The following is a 17,186-nucleotide window of genomic DNA, read 5'->3' on the forward strand; positions in this document are numbered from 1 at the left end:
CAGAAGTTCGACTATTGGTACAACACCTTTTCCCCCCTCAGAACAGTCAATTGTGCAGAAAACACGTTTGATCGGGGTTTTTTTCATATACATACATGAATATGAGATCGACCATATTTTAATACACTGCGATCAAAAATTACAAAAAGAAAATAGAATGGAAATGAAAAAAATAAATATATACTATAAACTATATATTATAAGAAGAAAACAAAAAGGAAAACGAAAACTGAATAAATAATAATGATAAAAAAACAGAGTAAGAAGAAAAAACTGTGGTTATGAAATGGCACTAAGTGGGGTTCGAACCTATGAGTACAAAACACTAAAAGTTACAATTACTCCGATCTACCGGCAGAGCCATAACGGTTATGCAAGAATAATGCTTTATAGTATATGTAAGTGTTTACTTTTACGATATCGGATAATAATCCAGATAACCCCGTTTTTGGACTTTCCCATTTACCATTAAGAGACAAATTATCATCCTAGGACAGTATAATGATAATTGCTTTACATAATACATTGTAATGGATTTTTGTTGTTGTTGTTATGTTTTTAGAGGGAGGGGTTACGTCGCATCAACACAGTGTCGGACATATGGCACATAATCATGTGACCACATGTCATGATATGATTAGCATGAAGCTCATCCCAGAAATTTAATTATTTTAATTAATTAATCTTTATGAAATGACATGTCATTCAGATTTTATGCATGTTTTATACTTTATAGCTTTACTATATCTTCCTATCTCAATTGCCACTTCTCGGTCCTTTCCGCCAAGCTTCGGAAAAGGATATTTATTACAGGCGAAGTGTTCCGAATGCGCTTGACTTCGGCAATGATCGGTTTAATTTAATTAGACTTTTGCTAATATCACTGAAATCTTTCAACCACAGAATGTCCCTGAATCCATATGTTCTTTAACTGATATCCATATATATATATATACATGTATGTATGTAGATGTAAGATAGGAAAACCAAGACATAGGCCTATATCTATGATGTTACGTTAATAAAGAACGCTTGCTAGAGTTCTTCATCTCCTTTGAGCGGTCATGACACTTGCAAGCATATTCACTTCCATGTCCTGATGGGCGTTAAACGTTTTCCCCCAAAAAAGTTTATTAACGGAAATCATTTAACCTCATGAACATGTGATAAAGTAGTGTGAAACATTTATATTAACGCAAACGCCAAAGCACGTGATTTCAGGAAGATACGTCATGTGCAGGGCGTCATGGTTATAATTATGCGCCACCAGTTTCAAACAAAAGAAAAAATAACTAGATGTAGTGATCAAGTAAAGGCGTCTCTTTTGTTGAAATATGTAAAATTTTTGTTGGAAATGTCACGTGATATTCACCTGCTCATTAAGCAGTAGGACATAAGTTTTTCAATATTGGTGAATTCGCACGGAAATAGTTATTGAAGGCGCATATCGGTGCCCATAGTTTGTCATCCATTCGTCATTGGTCTCCTTGTACTGTACTGTGCTATTCGGGGCCGTATGTAAATTTAAATTTAAATCTACGGAAGCCAAAATGTTCCACCGTTGCGATAACGTTTATTACTCTATGGTCTTTGGAAAAGAACATCAGTTGACCAGATTTATAACGAAATATTTGTACATGAACCTTCAACATTTTAATTCTGAATATTTTCGCTTTGTCAGAAGAAATGCGATTTTTTTAAAAGCACCTCGCGTAAATGTCATTGCTCTGGGCGTCGCAGGGCAATGACATTCATGCAAGCTGAATTCTAGTTATTATGCAAGTGCGTTAGTATTTACTGCTTCTATAATATCGTAAATAATTTAAATAGTGCACTGTGGCATATTTTAGGCAATTTGTCATCAACTATGTCACTGTTACCTTCATTTTTATTTTGCCATTTTTCATAATCCACAATCTTTATAAAAATGTGTACTTACTTAGAAGGAACATAACATTTCACAGCGTATAAACGAGTCTAAATGCAAGTTAAAATTTACAAGCACCCAAGAATAGTACATTGACCGGAAGTAGAAGGTGCTTGTTTCAAAAGACATTGTTAATATTGCAAGACTTTGTACAGTTATTTAGTTTAACCACTACGCATGGATGTACATATTGGTCGGGTGGGTTCTTTGATTTATTAATATCGTGAAACGCGTTTTCGCTAAGATGTTAGATTTGGTTGCTTGTAGGCGAATGTTGATTTCATGGAATGTGATTTATATAAATTTGATTGGGGAAACTTTGCATAGGTATAGTGTGGCATCAAAGTCTAATATTAATTTTGAAAAAAGTCTTAAAATCTGTGTATATCTTAAATCTAGAAAGGTAATGTCCCTCGAGAGCATAGACAGCAAAACAAATTGTTAAAAAGTGCAGATTTTATGAGAAAATTGTAAAGATGCCCCCTAGCGCCGGAACAATAAAATGTATTTAAAAATTATTTATAACTGAAGAGCAAGTGTTTAATCAAGCCAAAACATAATAGTAACGTCGTCTTCTTTACACATTATTATTTATTATTTTCACACTTATATTTTGTCGGTTTTTTATGAAATATACATGTATTGTGAACTCATTTTTATATGAGAACGTACAAACTTTTCTCGCAGCTGTGCTGTTGTTTCTTTTCTGTTAGGACCTATGCAACTCATTAAATTTGTTATATAGTTGTTTAAAATATGTTAATAAATTGCAGTAGCAGAATAATTAGATTTATTAATGACATGCAAATTTTATGTGCAATCCAGTATCATTAATCATGTGCAACTTGTCATGTAAGATTAAAAACGCCAGTCGTCTGCGGTGAAAGGTTTTAATGATGACACGAAAATAACGTGCAATTTCTTTATTATGATAATAAATCAACAGTTATGTAACAATGATAAATACTTTGATATTTTCCACGAGAGATTCACGTGCGAGCTATTTTTGGTCAACACATATCGGTTGTTTTACTCCTGTTGCGGTTGTTATCTAAGTAATCAAAATTAAAATAATAAATTCAATAAGTTAATTGATATCATTTCATCCTGTTATTTATGTAACTATTAAGAAATTCTGAAACTACGCAGTCACGTGATTTGTGCAATGCAAGTCACTGTGCTGTTAAAATACATTAATAAGAGCAATGCGCACAAATCTGGTGGGGGTACCTATAAATTACCGACCAGCAAAATTAGTAATTAAGCCATCTTTTGACCACAAATAAACTTAGGAGTACTATATTAAAGAAGGTTTACAAAACCGGAAGCCGAACGGTGTCACGTTATTTCAAAATTGTGTGATTTGCACAGAGAAATCAACCGGATGTTGAAAACCCTTAGAAAGATTTACAGTTTCAACAGCTCTCCATGCCAACACTAGAAAATGCACACTACCCTCAGTCTCTGACGGAAGCTTTAAATTTAATTTTTTTAAAGGCCCAATTAACCAAAAATTCTATCACTTTTATCTGTCATAAGGCTAAGCCATTTTGGCCTTTCGTAAGTAGTGATGATTTATTATTTTTGTATGGAAGTCAAAATACAACTTTGTTTGCATTTTGCTACCATCTTCATAAATTATTTTACATTTGACGCTATTCAACTCATGTGTTAAGGATACATAATTCATGTTTGCCCTATTTACAGAAGGAAATAAAATACTAATACATAATATTCCTTTAAATTACCACAACTTGATAGTGCATTTTAAATAGTTGGTTACATATTCTTCAAGTGCATTTATGTCAAAAGTACCGCAACAAAGGATACCTTATGTGCCTCTTTCTTTGCATGACATACATACACACACACACACACACACACACACACACACACACACACACACACACACACACACACACACACACACACATACATACTGTAGTTCTTTGTAATAAAGCTAGTTATAAAGTATTCTGTTTTAATCATTTATGCATTATTTATGCAAATCAGTAAAATGTATATTTAAAAATGCATTAATATTCATTCATGTACATATGAATTCGTGTCAATATCCTGAACAGCATACTTTTATCATGATTTTCATTTACTGATGAATTACTTATGCTTTTTCTTGCAAATTTCAGAAGCTTGAAATATCTTCATATCGTTTTAATGCGGGATTATTTCAAACAATTTAAGAGGTAGAAATCTTAGACGCATTAGCAGTGGTAATACCAGTAGCGAATGGACAACAGCTTGCTCATTAACAATTCGGAACACCTCGACGATAATTAGTAATTATCCCGGAGTTATATTTCTACCACGTGTCAATAGATGTAAAACAGAAACAGAGATACTGAATAACGAACGTATTTATTGACACCCTACGGAAAATATAATCTATTTCAGTAAAGTTATGATTGAAAAATATATCTGACAATCAGAAATAAATTATGAATGCCCTTTGAAGTAAAATTATAACCAAATCTGAAATATCGTCATCAGGTTGACATTAAATTTCCTCAATTTCCGATTTTTTACAAACATCATAAACAATGTACTGTTTACTTTACAATATATAAAACTAAATTAAGGTAAACATTTACTCGATATAATAAATCAAACTAACAAATCCGAACAATTTTACATATTTAAGTTTTGTAGCGTACATGTAGGTTAGACCGAAATATCGTATCCGTTTTTGTATTATTACTTTTGCGTTCGGTCAGAGACATATGATAATGGTATATTGTGTCTCTGGTTTCGATTTACCTATCCGAAGACTAACGGAAAGGGCGTAAAAATTGCGATTGGCTCTCAAACATTAACGAAGGTACATTATATTCAAGGGAAGTAACTTTTGACTTAGAATGAAATACATGGATACACAGTTATCGTACCATATTCGCAGTCTTATAAATATTGCGAAACTAACGTAGAACAATTGATTATGGCTTTGATGTTGATTCTCCATAGATATAGATATACATTTATAATAATTCCGTTTACACGCGCAGTAGTTGCGTCGGGTGTAATTACAATACATGTATTTCAAAATGTTTCATTCACACAATATTAACTTAGAGCAATAAAATATGACCTAAATGAGCGAATCAGTTTGATCCTACCACCGACCATAAAAACATGCTTTTAAACAAGTCCAGCTGTTCATCACCTGTATAAAACAAATAACAAACCAACAAACAAAACATCATATCCGAGGACTGCGCATGCGCAAAAGTTTCTAAGCAAATTATGAACACGTGCAGAGGTGAAGAAAAGATGTTAGAGTGATTATGAATACGTATAGTGCATCGTTTCTACATAAAACATCTGATAAGCCCAGCCGATTTATGATTTAGTGTTAACATACAGAAGCTATATGCTACTTCCTTATTGTAGAGCCGGTGGAATTTTAACTTTCACTTTTCATGTATTTTTTTAAAAAAAAACAACAAGGAAATAAGTGCGTAAAAATCCTCTTTGAGAAATATTTATTTTTACCTCTTTTCTCTTAAAACTTGGGATCTTATGCTTTGGTTTTGATGTAGTCGTTACAGGAAAATATTTTTTTAAACAAGTGTTTTAATATACGATAGTGTATATACATGTTAATGAATACTCGTGAACAATTAAGTACATGACAATAACTCAATGGATGTATTAAATATCTTATGGATAGACTTTGATTCTCACCACTTGTGACTCGAGTTCGGTTATTGATACTTTAACTAAGGATATTGTTTAATAATACAAAGTGTCTGTTATTGTTATTTACTCCGTGTATATCAAATAAAGCGGTAAATAACTTACTATACGTACCCGTCTGATACCTTTGTAAACACTTTGTTAGCTCATTTTAAATAGTAGTTTTTGTGGTCCAGAGTAAATAGGTACATTTTTTACATGTATGTTTGTTTTAACAACTATTTTAAAAAGGTGTTTTTTGCTCTCAACAATTATTTACGAAACGTATGAACTATTTAGTTTTCTCACGGACGGATGTATTAGGGATTTAGATAAGAATAAGTTCTATTTATAAGTTTTTTTTGTCTCCTCATCAGAAAGGGGACTGGAGTATTTGTGACTAACTTGATTCGAGGACAGGTTAGGGGTCAAATGGCGACGGGTCAGATGTTCTACAGACCACAGCATGACACTGTAAGTATGATCCTTAGTTGATAACGTTTTCTTGTTTGTTTGTTCCTTCGTTCGTGTGTTTGTTTGTTTGTCGTTCGTTCGTTCGTTCATTCGTTTAGTTCTTTCTTTCTTTCTTTCTCTTATTCTTTCGATTTTATGTTTGTTTGTTTTCATAAAAAAACAACACTTTTTTGAATGGTGTATTGTGTTTCTACTCTAGTAACATTGTATTACTCTTTGTGAATACTAATAAAGGCGCCTTTAAATTATATTATATTATGTTAATTAATTGCATATAACAGGAGCTTGCAATTAAAGATAAGTTTACAAAAGTTATTGAGGATATAAAATAGCTTAACATTATAAAACATATCATGATTATTCCACTTAAAAGCAAGGTTATACAAAAATTAGGAAGAAAATACATACATATTATATGAAACATAGGTGAAACATACGAAACGTGGCTGCACAACATATTTGTATCGTGGATGTACAGAATATAATAAATAATAAGAAACCAACATAAAAAGAATACAAAAAAAACATTTATAACTAACATGTTTAGCATAAGACTTATAAAAGGGATGTACAAAACACGAATGAATAATTTGTCCTAAGTATGAAAAAGCATGATACACCGAAACATTAATGTACAAAAACGTGAGGATACAACGGAACGCGGACAACTGTAATTCTTAATGAATGCACCGATTGGGGTCGTTTTAGTCATTCTTTCATCGCAATACAGCGTCATAACTTCACAGAATGGATATGTGTTAAATTGTCCAGCTAATGATAATTATATGGGAAAAAGTAAATAATATGAAAGATAAAAAAATATAGATCGAATCAGTCTGGATGATTTCAAAGGATAATTGTTCATTGAGACACATTAACAGATTTGATACTTAATTATACACCGAAAAATTGACTAGAATGATGACTTATTTTATATTCAATGTAAATAGTGCATGTCTGATGAAAATCATCTTTTGATTTAAAGACATAAAGATGGCCAAATAAAGTTAAGCTCTTATTAGAGGCTGATGGGAAAAGAGCAAATCTTTATCCTTATTTATAGTTTACTTTGTTTATTTTTAAAACTTTATGAGCAAGGTTCACTCTTATACTTTCATTAGTTCAGTTTAATGCACATGCTTTTTATTTTGAAATCATGCTGACTTGAGGTCCATGCTCTAGCTTTGAATTTATTTTCTCTCATAACTTTAATGAATAACTCGGTCAACTTCACTGTAAAATTTGAACCTTTTTGTTATATGAAATGATAAGTTTATATAAAGCGTTAGTCTGTATAAAGAGTATGTACTTTTGTCCAATGGCTTCCGTGGCCGAGTGGTTCAGCTCGTTGACTTCCAACCAGAAGCCACTTACCGCTGTAGGTTCGAATCCCATCAGTGATATTGAATTGATTTGTGTGAGGAGTCTATCCATCTAGCTAACGGAACATCTGTGGTTCTACCCAGGCGCCGGGTTGTGGCTGATCTAATGCAAGAAGGGGCATCTGAGATCTTCCTCCAACAGTAAAGCTTGAAAGTCACATCGGCTTTATCCGTGCCGTGTAGTGGTGATTAAAATCTCGCAGTAGATATAATAAGAGCTGTAATATCATCCACAACGACATTTTTGTGTTCTTTTTTTTTTGATAGGTAGCTGTAATATTCCTGCATGCTTATTGTGTCTGCTAATTAAAATTTGTCTTTTGACGTCTGTTTTACGCAGGCTTCATAACCTAAGGTCCCTTTTAACAACTAAATTTCCATTTGTTTTGTTCCGTCCATTGTTTTCCAGTTTTGGTCAGTCTTTGACTACACTTTGAATTGCATGTCACCTTTTTCATTGAATGTCATGCAAGTGTCATATTGAAGGATCCAAGACCAACGCTCATAGTTTCTAAATTACACCTTTTAAGCCAATGCTAGAGAGCATGGAAGTTAACTTTCATTTAACACCGCTCCATCAAATTGCGCCAGCATGCAATGTGCGACCTTTCTGGTTCTATTTTTACCTCTTTTTTGTTTAATCTATATAGATGTTTAGGTATTTAATAATTTCAATTTAAACCACTTTAAAATGCTAAAATACGAGAGTTTTGATCAAAAAGGTAAAATAAAACACCGGGAAGTTTAGGGACTTGGGTACGTGTTATAAAAGAATAAGATTAACATATAATGAATAAATTAACATGTCTGTAATTTTCATTTGACTTTAAAATGTGTCTTATTTTTATTGTGAAACGTTTACACAGAGGTAAAACATCTTTGTCTGTGAAGACTCAAATAAATTTGTAATATGTAACTGTGCTTGAATTAAATATAATAGCTTCATTTTTGGTACAATTTTTAGTTGAAAGAGAAAGATATTATCTCGACAAAATACGTTCTGAAATGGCCATATACCCTTTCTTTTAAGGAAAGTATCATACCCGGTAGAGTCCCAAGTTCGTCCATGTAAAAACTAAACGAAAAGTTTATATAAGGTCAATTGTGCTAGTATTGCTTTAAAGGCCCATTATACTCCAATTTGTTGAGTGTTTTTTCTCTTAAGTATAATTATTTTTGTTGCCATTTTTCATTTTCAAAACAAAGGGTACTCATTGGCCAATGATCTGATCCATCTTTTTCTTCTGTTGCTTGTTTGCAATTTGTAATGTTATAGTGATTTATAACTCTGTATTGAAGTCAAAATACTACTTTGTTTACATTTTGCTACTTTTTGACAATTTTTTCACATTCAGCACTGATTTTTTTCCAGATAATTAGCATCTAACATGCTCTAAAACAATAATTAAATGTCATAAAACTCGTGTTTGCCCTTTCTTAAGAAGGAACAATTTATTTTTTCTCGGGCATTTAAATATTTTACAGAAAACACAACCATCATTGTATGTACATAATAGTTTTGTTGTTAAATCAAAGTATTTCTACAAATACATTTCTTTTAAAAATTAAAATATCGGGTTTCTGATTTTGGTGTCTCAAATACGAGAGCGATTTTACTGTGACCTTGGCATTCAATTTCGAGTGGTTTGTTGTTGTTGTTCTTGTTGTTGTTTTTTTTCATTGTAACGGTTTAATCCGGATCATATTAAAATTTTGATGTTTAGATTCCTAAAAATATTTTCTTTGGTACTTATTTCTGTATCTAATTTACAAAATGTAATAAATAAGGCATGATATCATGATTTTTAAATGATTTCTAATCATCTAATCATCTAATACTTGTTCTTCATTGGTTGATTCATTTTGAATATTTGTCTAGACTGAAAAAAATGTTGAAGCAAAGGGCAGAATATTCTTGTTTTATGTTAAAATGTTGTTATGCTCCTTGTTATTCCAAAATAAGTGGCGTATCACGAACTCAGCAGTGGTGATGATTATGAAAATGGACTGTAAACAGTTTTTATTTCCTTTAAGGGAAAGGAAAGTGTTCTACCATACCCTCAGCCCCACCCCCACATACACACGCGCGCGCGCATATACGCACATACGAACATCCTCTCACACCCAAAATTACGTTAAAGAAGTGCTGTGCAAGCGTTTAAACATGTTTCTTCGAGAAAAGACTTGAAATTCTTTATTCTTGCAAGATTCAAACAAAAAGCGTGTTAAAATAAAGCTTGTAAAATACGTATCGACATTTTACCACAGATTGCGATTGCAGGAAAAGTCTGTAGTAAGAGCAAAGTAAAGTAAAACACGTGCGAGTATATGTAATAACAAATAAAACAAAATATTTAATTTCAAGACACCTTTTAGCATGTGCGCTTATGTTTTAGCAAAATTATTGTTACATAGAGCAAAATATAGACAGAAAGGCGTGGGCGTAGGCGTGGTAACACCGTAACATTACAGCATAACTTTTCTCCGTATTTTCGGTTCACTGAAAAATGGCATTCCAAGACTCGAGAATGTTGAAGCAGAACCTACCTGCTGTGAGAAATTGAATTAGCCTTTCTGAGAAGGTACTCAAAATTAGACGAACATTCCGACAAATTAACGTTTGTAAGTTTGCTACGCTACAAGATTTCCACTCTGTGTCGATAATTCAGATTAACGTATTATTTTAACCCTTAACCTTCTGAATTTGTGTAATGGATTTGCCCTGCTTTGAAATTTGGAACAGTCCAATTGAAGTTTCAGGGATTTCAGTATAGAAATACAAAAATTGAACTACCAAAAGTATCAAGAGCACGGTCGGACTTCATGCCCGTGCAGGCCGGCCTGGGTTAACAATGGCGGGAAATCTTGATCACTTTGATCACAACGTTAAGACCAAAATCCCATGTACAGTTTTTATTCCAGCTACTCTCTCTAAATACTTATCAAACATATTTAATTCTGTTGCTATAGAAACGTTTTTTCCATGATAAATGATTTGATATTTTAAACTGATGCTCCAGAAAGGTTTTGTTCTTGTTTTATGTAGTGTCAATTTTTGTTTTGGCCAGGAGTAATGGATTCCTCAGAAAACGTGAGTTTTTTCTTCTTAGTTCTCTTTTTCTTTTTCCTTTGTTTATAACGTCTTTGCTAGGTTTACAGGATTTTTATCTGAACAGAGTTTTATCTTTTCTTTATATATTCAGGTACTTAAAAATAAAACAACGAATGCATATCGCCATTTTTTGTCTTTAGAAATACACATTTTGAAACTTATCTGAAATACATATGATCTTTTCCCCCTACGCCTTTCGAATTATCAAATTTAAAAGCGAAAAAAGGTCAAATTTCGTGTTTTTAAACATTTAACAGAATCTCTATGGCCATTTTATATTTGTAAGGCATCATAAATTCTATAAAGATCAAATGGGCCATAAAATCACTGAATGTGTTTTCACAATATGAGTGGATCAAATAATTGAAGAGTTTATTTCATGTTTATTATTTTCGCACTCTGGTGATTAGAGTTTATGAACTTTTACCTTCTTTTATTGGATTTTTTTCGGTACCGTATAACGTGCAATCAGCGCGCCTTAAACAATTTGATTACAAAATCTTATTCATAGCTGAATCGCTCTACTTGTTAGTAAAATCTTTATCCAAAAACTCGTGTGATTTAATGGATTTTTTTCTTACAGTTATTAAAATGCATCTATTACAATAAACCGTGCATTCTGATCAGGATCCATTTCATTGAATGACTAACTTTTAATTTTCGTCTAGATATACCCAAAATAGATTCTAACCTTGTCTGGACAAATCCATTTAAGAAATTCCACAAATTGATCGTTAACTCATTTCACCTGCTGGATAAAGTATTAACATTATGATAATAATTACTTCTTTTCTAAACATCTAGATTGTTTAAAGAATGACTAATCCTTTTCGTTTTAATCAGTCTGTTGTCGTCTTTCTTGTATCTACCCTAAACTCAAAGAACGGTTTTCTTAAAATTAAAAAGTGAATCATTTGAAGTTAATTATTTGGAAATATATCTGTAAATTAATGTTACTTAAATAGTCTAGCAGGCATTTTAACTTTAAATGATTTATTTTGACAAAGCAATATTGACTTAAAAAATGTTACCTGAAATAAGAAAGTATAGCCACATGTATTAACGTATAATTTTACATGCGAAATTAATTTTAAAACATGAAAAGAAAAAAAAACATGATATCATTTGAAAAGACATAGGCGATATGGTTTTCAGGAAAAAGTAAATAAATAACATTCAATCATGTAAACTAATTATGATTTACAAGTAAATGCTGGAATATACTCATATTAGAAGTGTACGGTATACACAAGTTAATTCATTTTTAAGAGGTAAAAGAACAGACCAGTCTTTGTTTTACTCCGTGTCCGTTCGGACGTTATTCTGGTTATATCAATATCGTGTCGGAAATGGATATCTCTCACAGGATAAGCTTAGTAAGTACTCAACACTTGATTCTCAATTATTAGTAATGAATATTTCTCGGTGCGACGAAACAAAGTAATGTATCTGTAAACGAACATTGATTAATATATATGTTTTTTACCTTCTTTCATCCAAATATTTGCAATTGACTTATAACCGCAATTATTTTATTTAAAGGCCCATTAATTAATTCCAAAGAAATATTTTAAAACCTTCTTATTTCTGGTATACTATTAAAGTTGTCGAAAGGTTACCCATTAGCCGATTCCCTGAAACTTACTTTTAATTATGCTACTTTTTTTCCAACTAGCACAGTTATAGTGAGATTTAGTAAGATATTTCATTTAAAGAACAATTCAATCTTCAAAAAAATGACATTAACTAGAAAGTGATAAAGTAAAAAGTTGGATAATATGAACTATTATCATAAGAAGTCAATTCTAATATATATTATGCAAATAAAGTTATATCGATTCCTAATTTCCAAATTTGAGTTTAGACCTTAATTAAATGGCTTACATGTATTTAACATTTTATGCTGATGACATAATTAATTTATTAGTCTGAAATAAAATGTCTTGTTAAACTCATAATTGAATAAAGGGTTGCCTTATGATTTTCTTGCCGTTATCTAAGAAAGCAAACTGGCTGAGGCTTGGAACCATACTAATTTAAAACGCCAATTTTTGTTTCTTACAGGGAGGTGTTCCAAATGCTAAAAGTTTTAATTTGTTTATCTCCCGTCTCGACCGTTATCTGAGTATTAGCATCATCCCGTTTTATCCCGTATATCTGCATACATTTTGATGTTTAACCTGTTTGAACGAAGTAATGACATCTGTTTGTTTTCAAATTAGTTTTAATGCATTTGTTCTGTAGAACCACTACCTTTATTAAAATAAACAACGTTTATATATCACATATCTTTTGATCATTTCTCACGGGCTGCGAAACTATTTCTCAAATCTGAAGCAGCAAATTGAATCTATTGCTCGGTAGACCAGGTTCTTGACTACTATCACGGTGAATATCTATATTCTGCGAGTTCTTTGAATACTTTTATTATCAGCCGAGAGGCTTTTATCAGTCGGCTATCCACAAGGGTATATCAATGTTTGAGATGAAAATATTTGATACACAAACTCTATCATACATTTATACAGATGTTATACATACATATTTTACGAAAGTACACAATTCTTAAGAGCCAGTTTTGATTTAAAGCGGCACGCCCCAAGATCCATGCAAATTTTGTACTTATGTACTTGAAAGTTAAATACTAGTATTGTGAACTTAACCAAGAAGATATTCAAAAATAGCCTTTACTGTGTCAGCAGCGCATCGTAAAATATGGTTATTACAAAAATTAATCGCACATAGCATGTAAATTGTTACTTGAATCTTTTTAGTTTTCCTAAAATCAGGTCTGGTTTCCTTGATATATTTTGGCTCACACTGAGGCATGCAGCTTTAATAAAGACACTTTGAGTAACTCTGACTTAGTACCTTATGCGTGGAAACGCCACAAGATGGCGCTTAAGTTCTCAGATTTTTCTAATGTGCAGCCTGATACTGATCAAAGGGTTAAAACATTATTTTTATTCAACCTTAACCTGATTTTCTTAAATGGACTTATCCGTGTTCCATTTATGGAACTGTTCATTATGATTTTTTTGGGATATCAAAAAATTGGTCACGTGGTCAGACTGCATGGATATGCAGGTCAGCAAGGCTCTATATTGTTGGCAAAGTATTCAACAGAGTGATGGTTAAAAACACATGGTTCATAATTACAATTATCAATTACTTAATTAGATTGCACTCTTTCATACTCGATCGGCACGAAATCTGTCCATTAAACTGACAGTTAATGTTGATAAATATAATCATAAGTAAAATACAATTTATTACAAAAGATAATATTTTATTAGGAACAGCGAAGGAATTAATTAATACCTGACTATTGTTACGTGAAAATTGATAAGAACTTAAATCTCATTGCTTATTATGGGGTTTCAGAGTCACCTATCGTCGTCCGTCTGATCGTCCCTCCATCCTCCCCTCCCGTTTTTTGGTCGATCAACCTAAATTTACTTATAAAACTTTCCTACCGGACTTATATTGACGAAAACTTTTCATCTTTTTTATATTTTCCTGTATGGATTCAAGTACATGTATTCAATGGTTTGGTTTCCATGTCTTCATATCAGCGTAATGTTTGTAAACATCCTGCTTCAATTAAAGATTGGTTTGTAAATCTAGGTTACAGATTGATTTACAAGAAAAGCATTGATGCAAAGCATCAAAGGGCGTCCAAGCAAGAAATGCAGCAAGTGAAGATGAACTAGTACACATATGATGACAAGATATTCTTATAAACTACCAGAAATGTATACCACTTATGAATGAGCGGACGAAAGACATTGTTCATTATGAACTTTGATTGGCATGCTAGAGATTAGAATATTACTTGTTATTTCTTTATGATCGTGGTTATTAATAGCAACGGATATACATGTATGCAATCATTTATAATCCATATGTGTAACGCATGATCAACACGTACCACACATTTGTCCCTTATTATGTACATGTTATCGCTATTAGCGAAGACCCCCTTAAGGTATCTGTTCACACTTTAAGTTAGTAAAAATATGACACTGGTTATATTACCATGTTGAGCATAATTGTTTATTATACAATAATTGTAATATCTATTAATTTTAATTTAAAAAAAAATACAAATTTTATGAATATTGTTTGCTTTTATTCTTTTTTGTGTTTTATGTGCTATTTTAATACTGAGTTTTTACTACTCTTTTTTATTAAAATTGTAAAATAAATTTTAAGAATTCAATTGTCATATTGACCGACGATTATAAGTCAAAGCTTAACTGGGAAAAGTCAGTAAATTATGGTTTATCTTTCAATATATAATATTGTTTATTCTTAAACCATGTACATGTACATTGTATTTTTCTTTATCATTTTTTAAATTATCGATCAATTGAATAATTCATAAAATCTAATTTGTAACTTTGAATAATTCCTCGGCATCTTTACTAAACACGGATAACAAATTGAATAATTAAATAAAATGTTTCAAAGTTGATAATGTCATTTTAATACCATAAAAAATGTACCTTTTTCTCAATTATTGTACATATCACGGATTTATATTACATATAAATCCGTGTACATATTTATTGTTTTTATCTCGTTGTTTTTTTCTAATTGTAACGATATCAAACATCTACTCCAAAACCGGGAGAGACCGCACAATAAACGTGTGGTACTATTCGCCGGTCACTAGTAAATCCTGGTCAATATAAACCGGGAGAGACCGGCATTTACCGATAGGAGTGATAAAAAGATATATCTATAAATAGGTTTTTGGAATATTTAGGTCATCAACTGATCATTCTAGGATACATGTACAACAATAACATACCATGACATGATAACCGACTGTGTACTACAAAATGATAATAAATAAAAAAAACCCGAAGAGCGCGATTTATTGACGGAAAAGGTTATTTCATTTGAAAATGTTTGCATTGCGAAAATTCATTGTAACATATCGCGACATTTCATTCTTATTTAATAATCAAGCACCCTCATACCGATCGGAATTTTCGGCTTTTATTATGACCGACTAAAAGGCTCGAGAAGTTGCTGTCGCCCTTTCACAAAATCTGATCTCATTCCATAAGAGCGCCGCGCTTCGGCGCGGACGCCAATAAATTTATAAATCTAGTTTACAGATTGTTTGCTAACCTATGCTACATATTGATTTGTAATCTAAATTACAGATTGATTTATGGAGCAGATTGATTGTAATCTAGTTTACAGATTGTTGGCTAACCTATGCTACATATTGATTTGTAATCTATATTACAGATTGATTTATAAATATATGGAGCAGATTGATTGTAATCTAGTTTATAGATTGTTGGCTAACATATGCTACATATTGATTTGTAATCTAGATTACATATTGATTTATAAATATATGGAGCAGATTGATTGTAATCTAGTTTATAGATTGTTGGCTAACATATGCTACATATTGATTTGTAATCTAGATGACAGATTGATTTATAAATATATGGAGCAGATTGATTGTAATCTAGTTTACAGATTGTTGGCTAACCTATGCTACATATTGATTTGTAATCTAGATTACATATTGATTTATAAATATATGGAGCAGATTGATTGTAATCTAGTTTATATATTGTTGGCTAACATATGCTACATATTGATTTGTAATCTAGATTACAGATAGATTTATAAATATATGGAGCAGATTGATTGTAATCTAGTTTACAGATTGTTGGCTAACATATGCTACATATTGATTTGTAATTTAGATTACAGATTGATTTATAAATATATGGAGCAGATTGATTGTAATCTAGTTTACAGATTGTTGGCTAACCTATGCTACATATTGATTTGTAAATCTAGATTACAGATTGATTTATAAATTTATGGAGCAGATTGATTGTAATCTAGTTTATAGATTTTTGGCTAACCTATGCTACATATTGATTTGTAAATCCAGGTTACAGATTGATTTATAAATATATGGAGCAGATTGATTGTTATCTAGTTTACAGTGGATTTACAGTTGGCTAACCTATGCTACATATTGATTTGTAAATCTAGGTTACAGATTGATTTGTTAATCAATGTTACATAATGATTTAATTCTAGTTATCATGGATGTTTCAGATTGTTTGTATTATAGGTTTTATACTGATTTATAAATTTAGGTAACAGGTTGATTTGTAAATCTAGGTTGCAGATTGTTTGTAATTTAGGTGATAGACCTGTTTAATAAATTTAGGACACATGTTGATTCCTAAATCTAGGTTGCAGATTGTTTGTAATTTAGGTGATAGACCTGTTTAATAAATCTAGGACACGTGTTGATTCCTAAATCTAGGTTGCAGATTGTTTGTAATTTAGGTTATAGACCTGTTTAATAAATCTAGGACACGTGTTGATTCCTAAATCTAGGTTACAGATTGTTTGTAATAACGATTTCAGACTGTTTTATAAATCAAGGTATCAGGTTGATAACAGATTGTTTGTAATCTAGATCATTGTTGACTGTTTCATAAATCTAGTTTTAAAAAAAAACTGTTTGTAAAGTAGGTTAAAACGGTTTTTTAAAGGTTGATTTGTAAATCTATGTTACAGATTGTTTACCAATCTAGGTTACAATACA

General features: G+C 31.5%; 1 protein-coding gene across 5 annotated transcripts in view; it reads left to right on the forward strand.

Moving 5' to 3' along the window:
* Positions 1-5,187: 5,187 nt before the first annotated feature.
* LOC132733459 (testin-like) overlaps positions 5,188-17,186 on the forward strand; it is a 31,082-nt gene continuing 19,083 nt past the window's right edge. For 2 of the 5 annotated variants that reach the window (XM_060720103.1, XM_060720108.1), the window contains exon 1: positions 5,188-6,091. In XM_060720103.1, coding sequence (XP_060576086.1) covers positions 6,050-6,091 — 42 coding nt within the window. In that variant the 5' untranslated portion in view covers positions 5,188-6,049. Of the gene's footprint in view, positions 6,092-10,466; positions 10,565-11,813; positions 11,962-17,186 lie in introns of those variants that run through there. The other 3 variants (XM_060720104.1, XM_060720107.1, XM_060720106.1) reach the window with 3 other exon arrangements.

Source organism: Ruditapes philippinarum, unplaced genomic scaffold (genome assembly GCF_026571515.1).
Source record: "Ruditapes philippinarum isolate M1 unplaced genomic scaffold, ASM2657151v2 ctg842_1_1_1_1, whole genome shotgun sequence".
Lineage (NCBI taxonomy): Eukaryota > Metazoa > Mollusca > Bivalvia > Venerida > Veneridae > Ruditapes > Ruditapes philippinarum.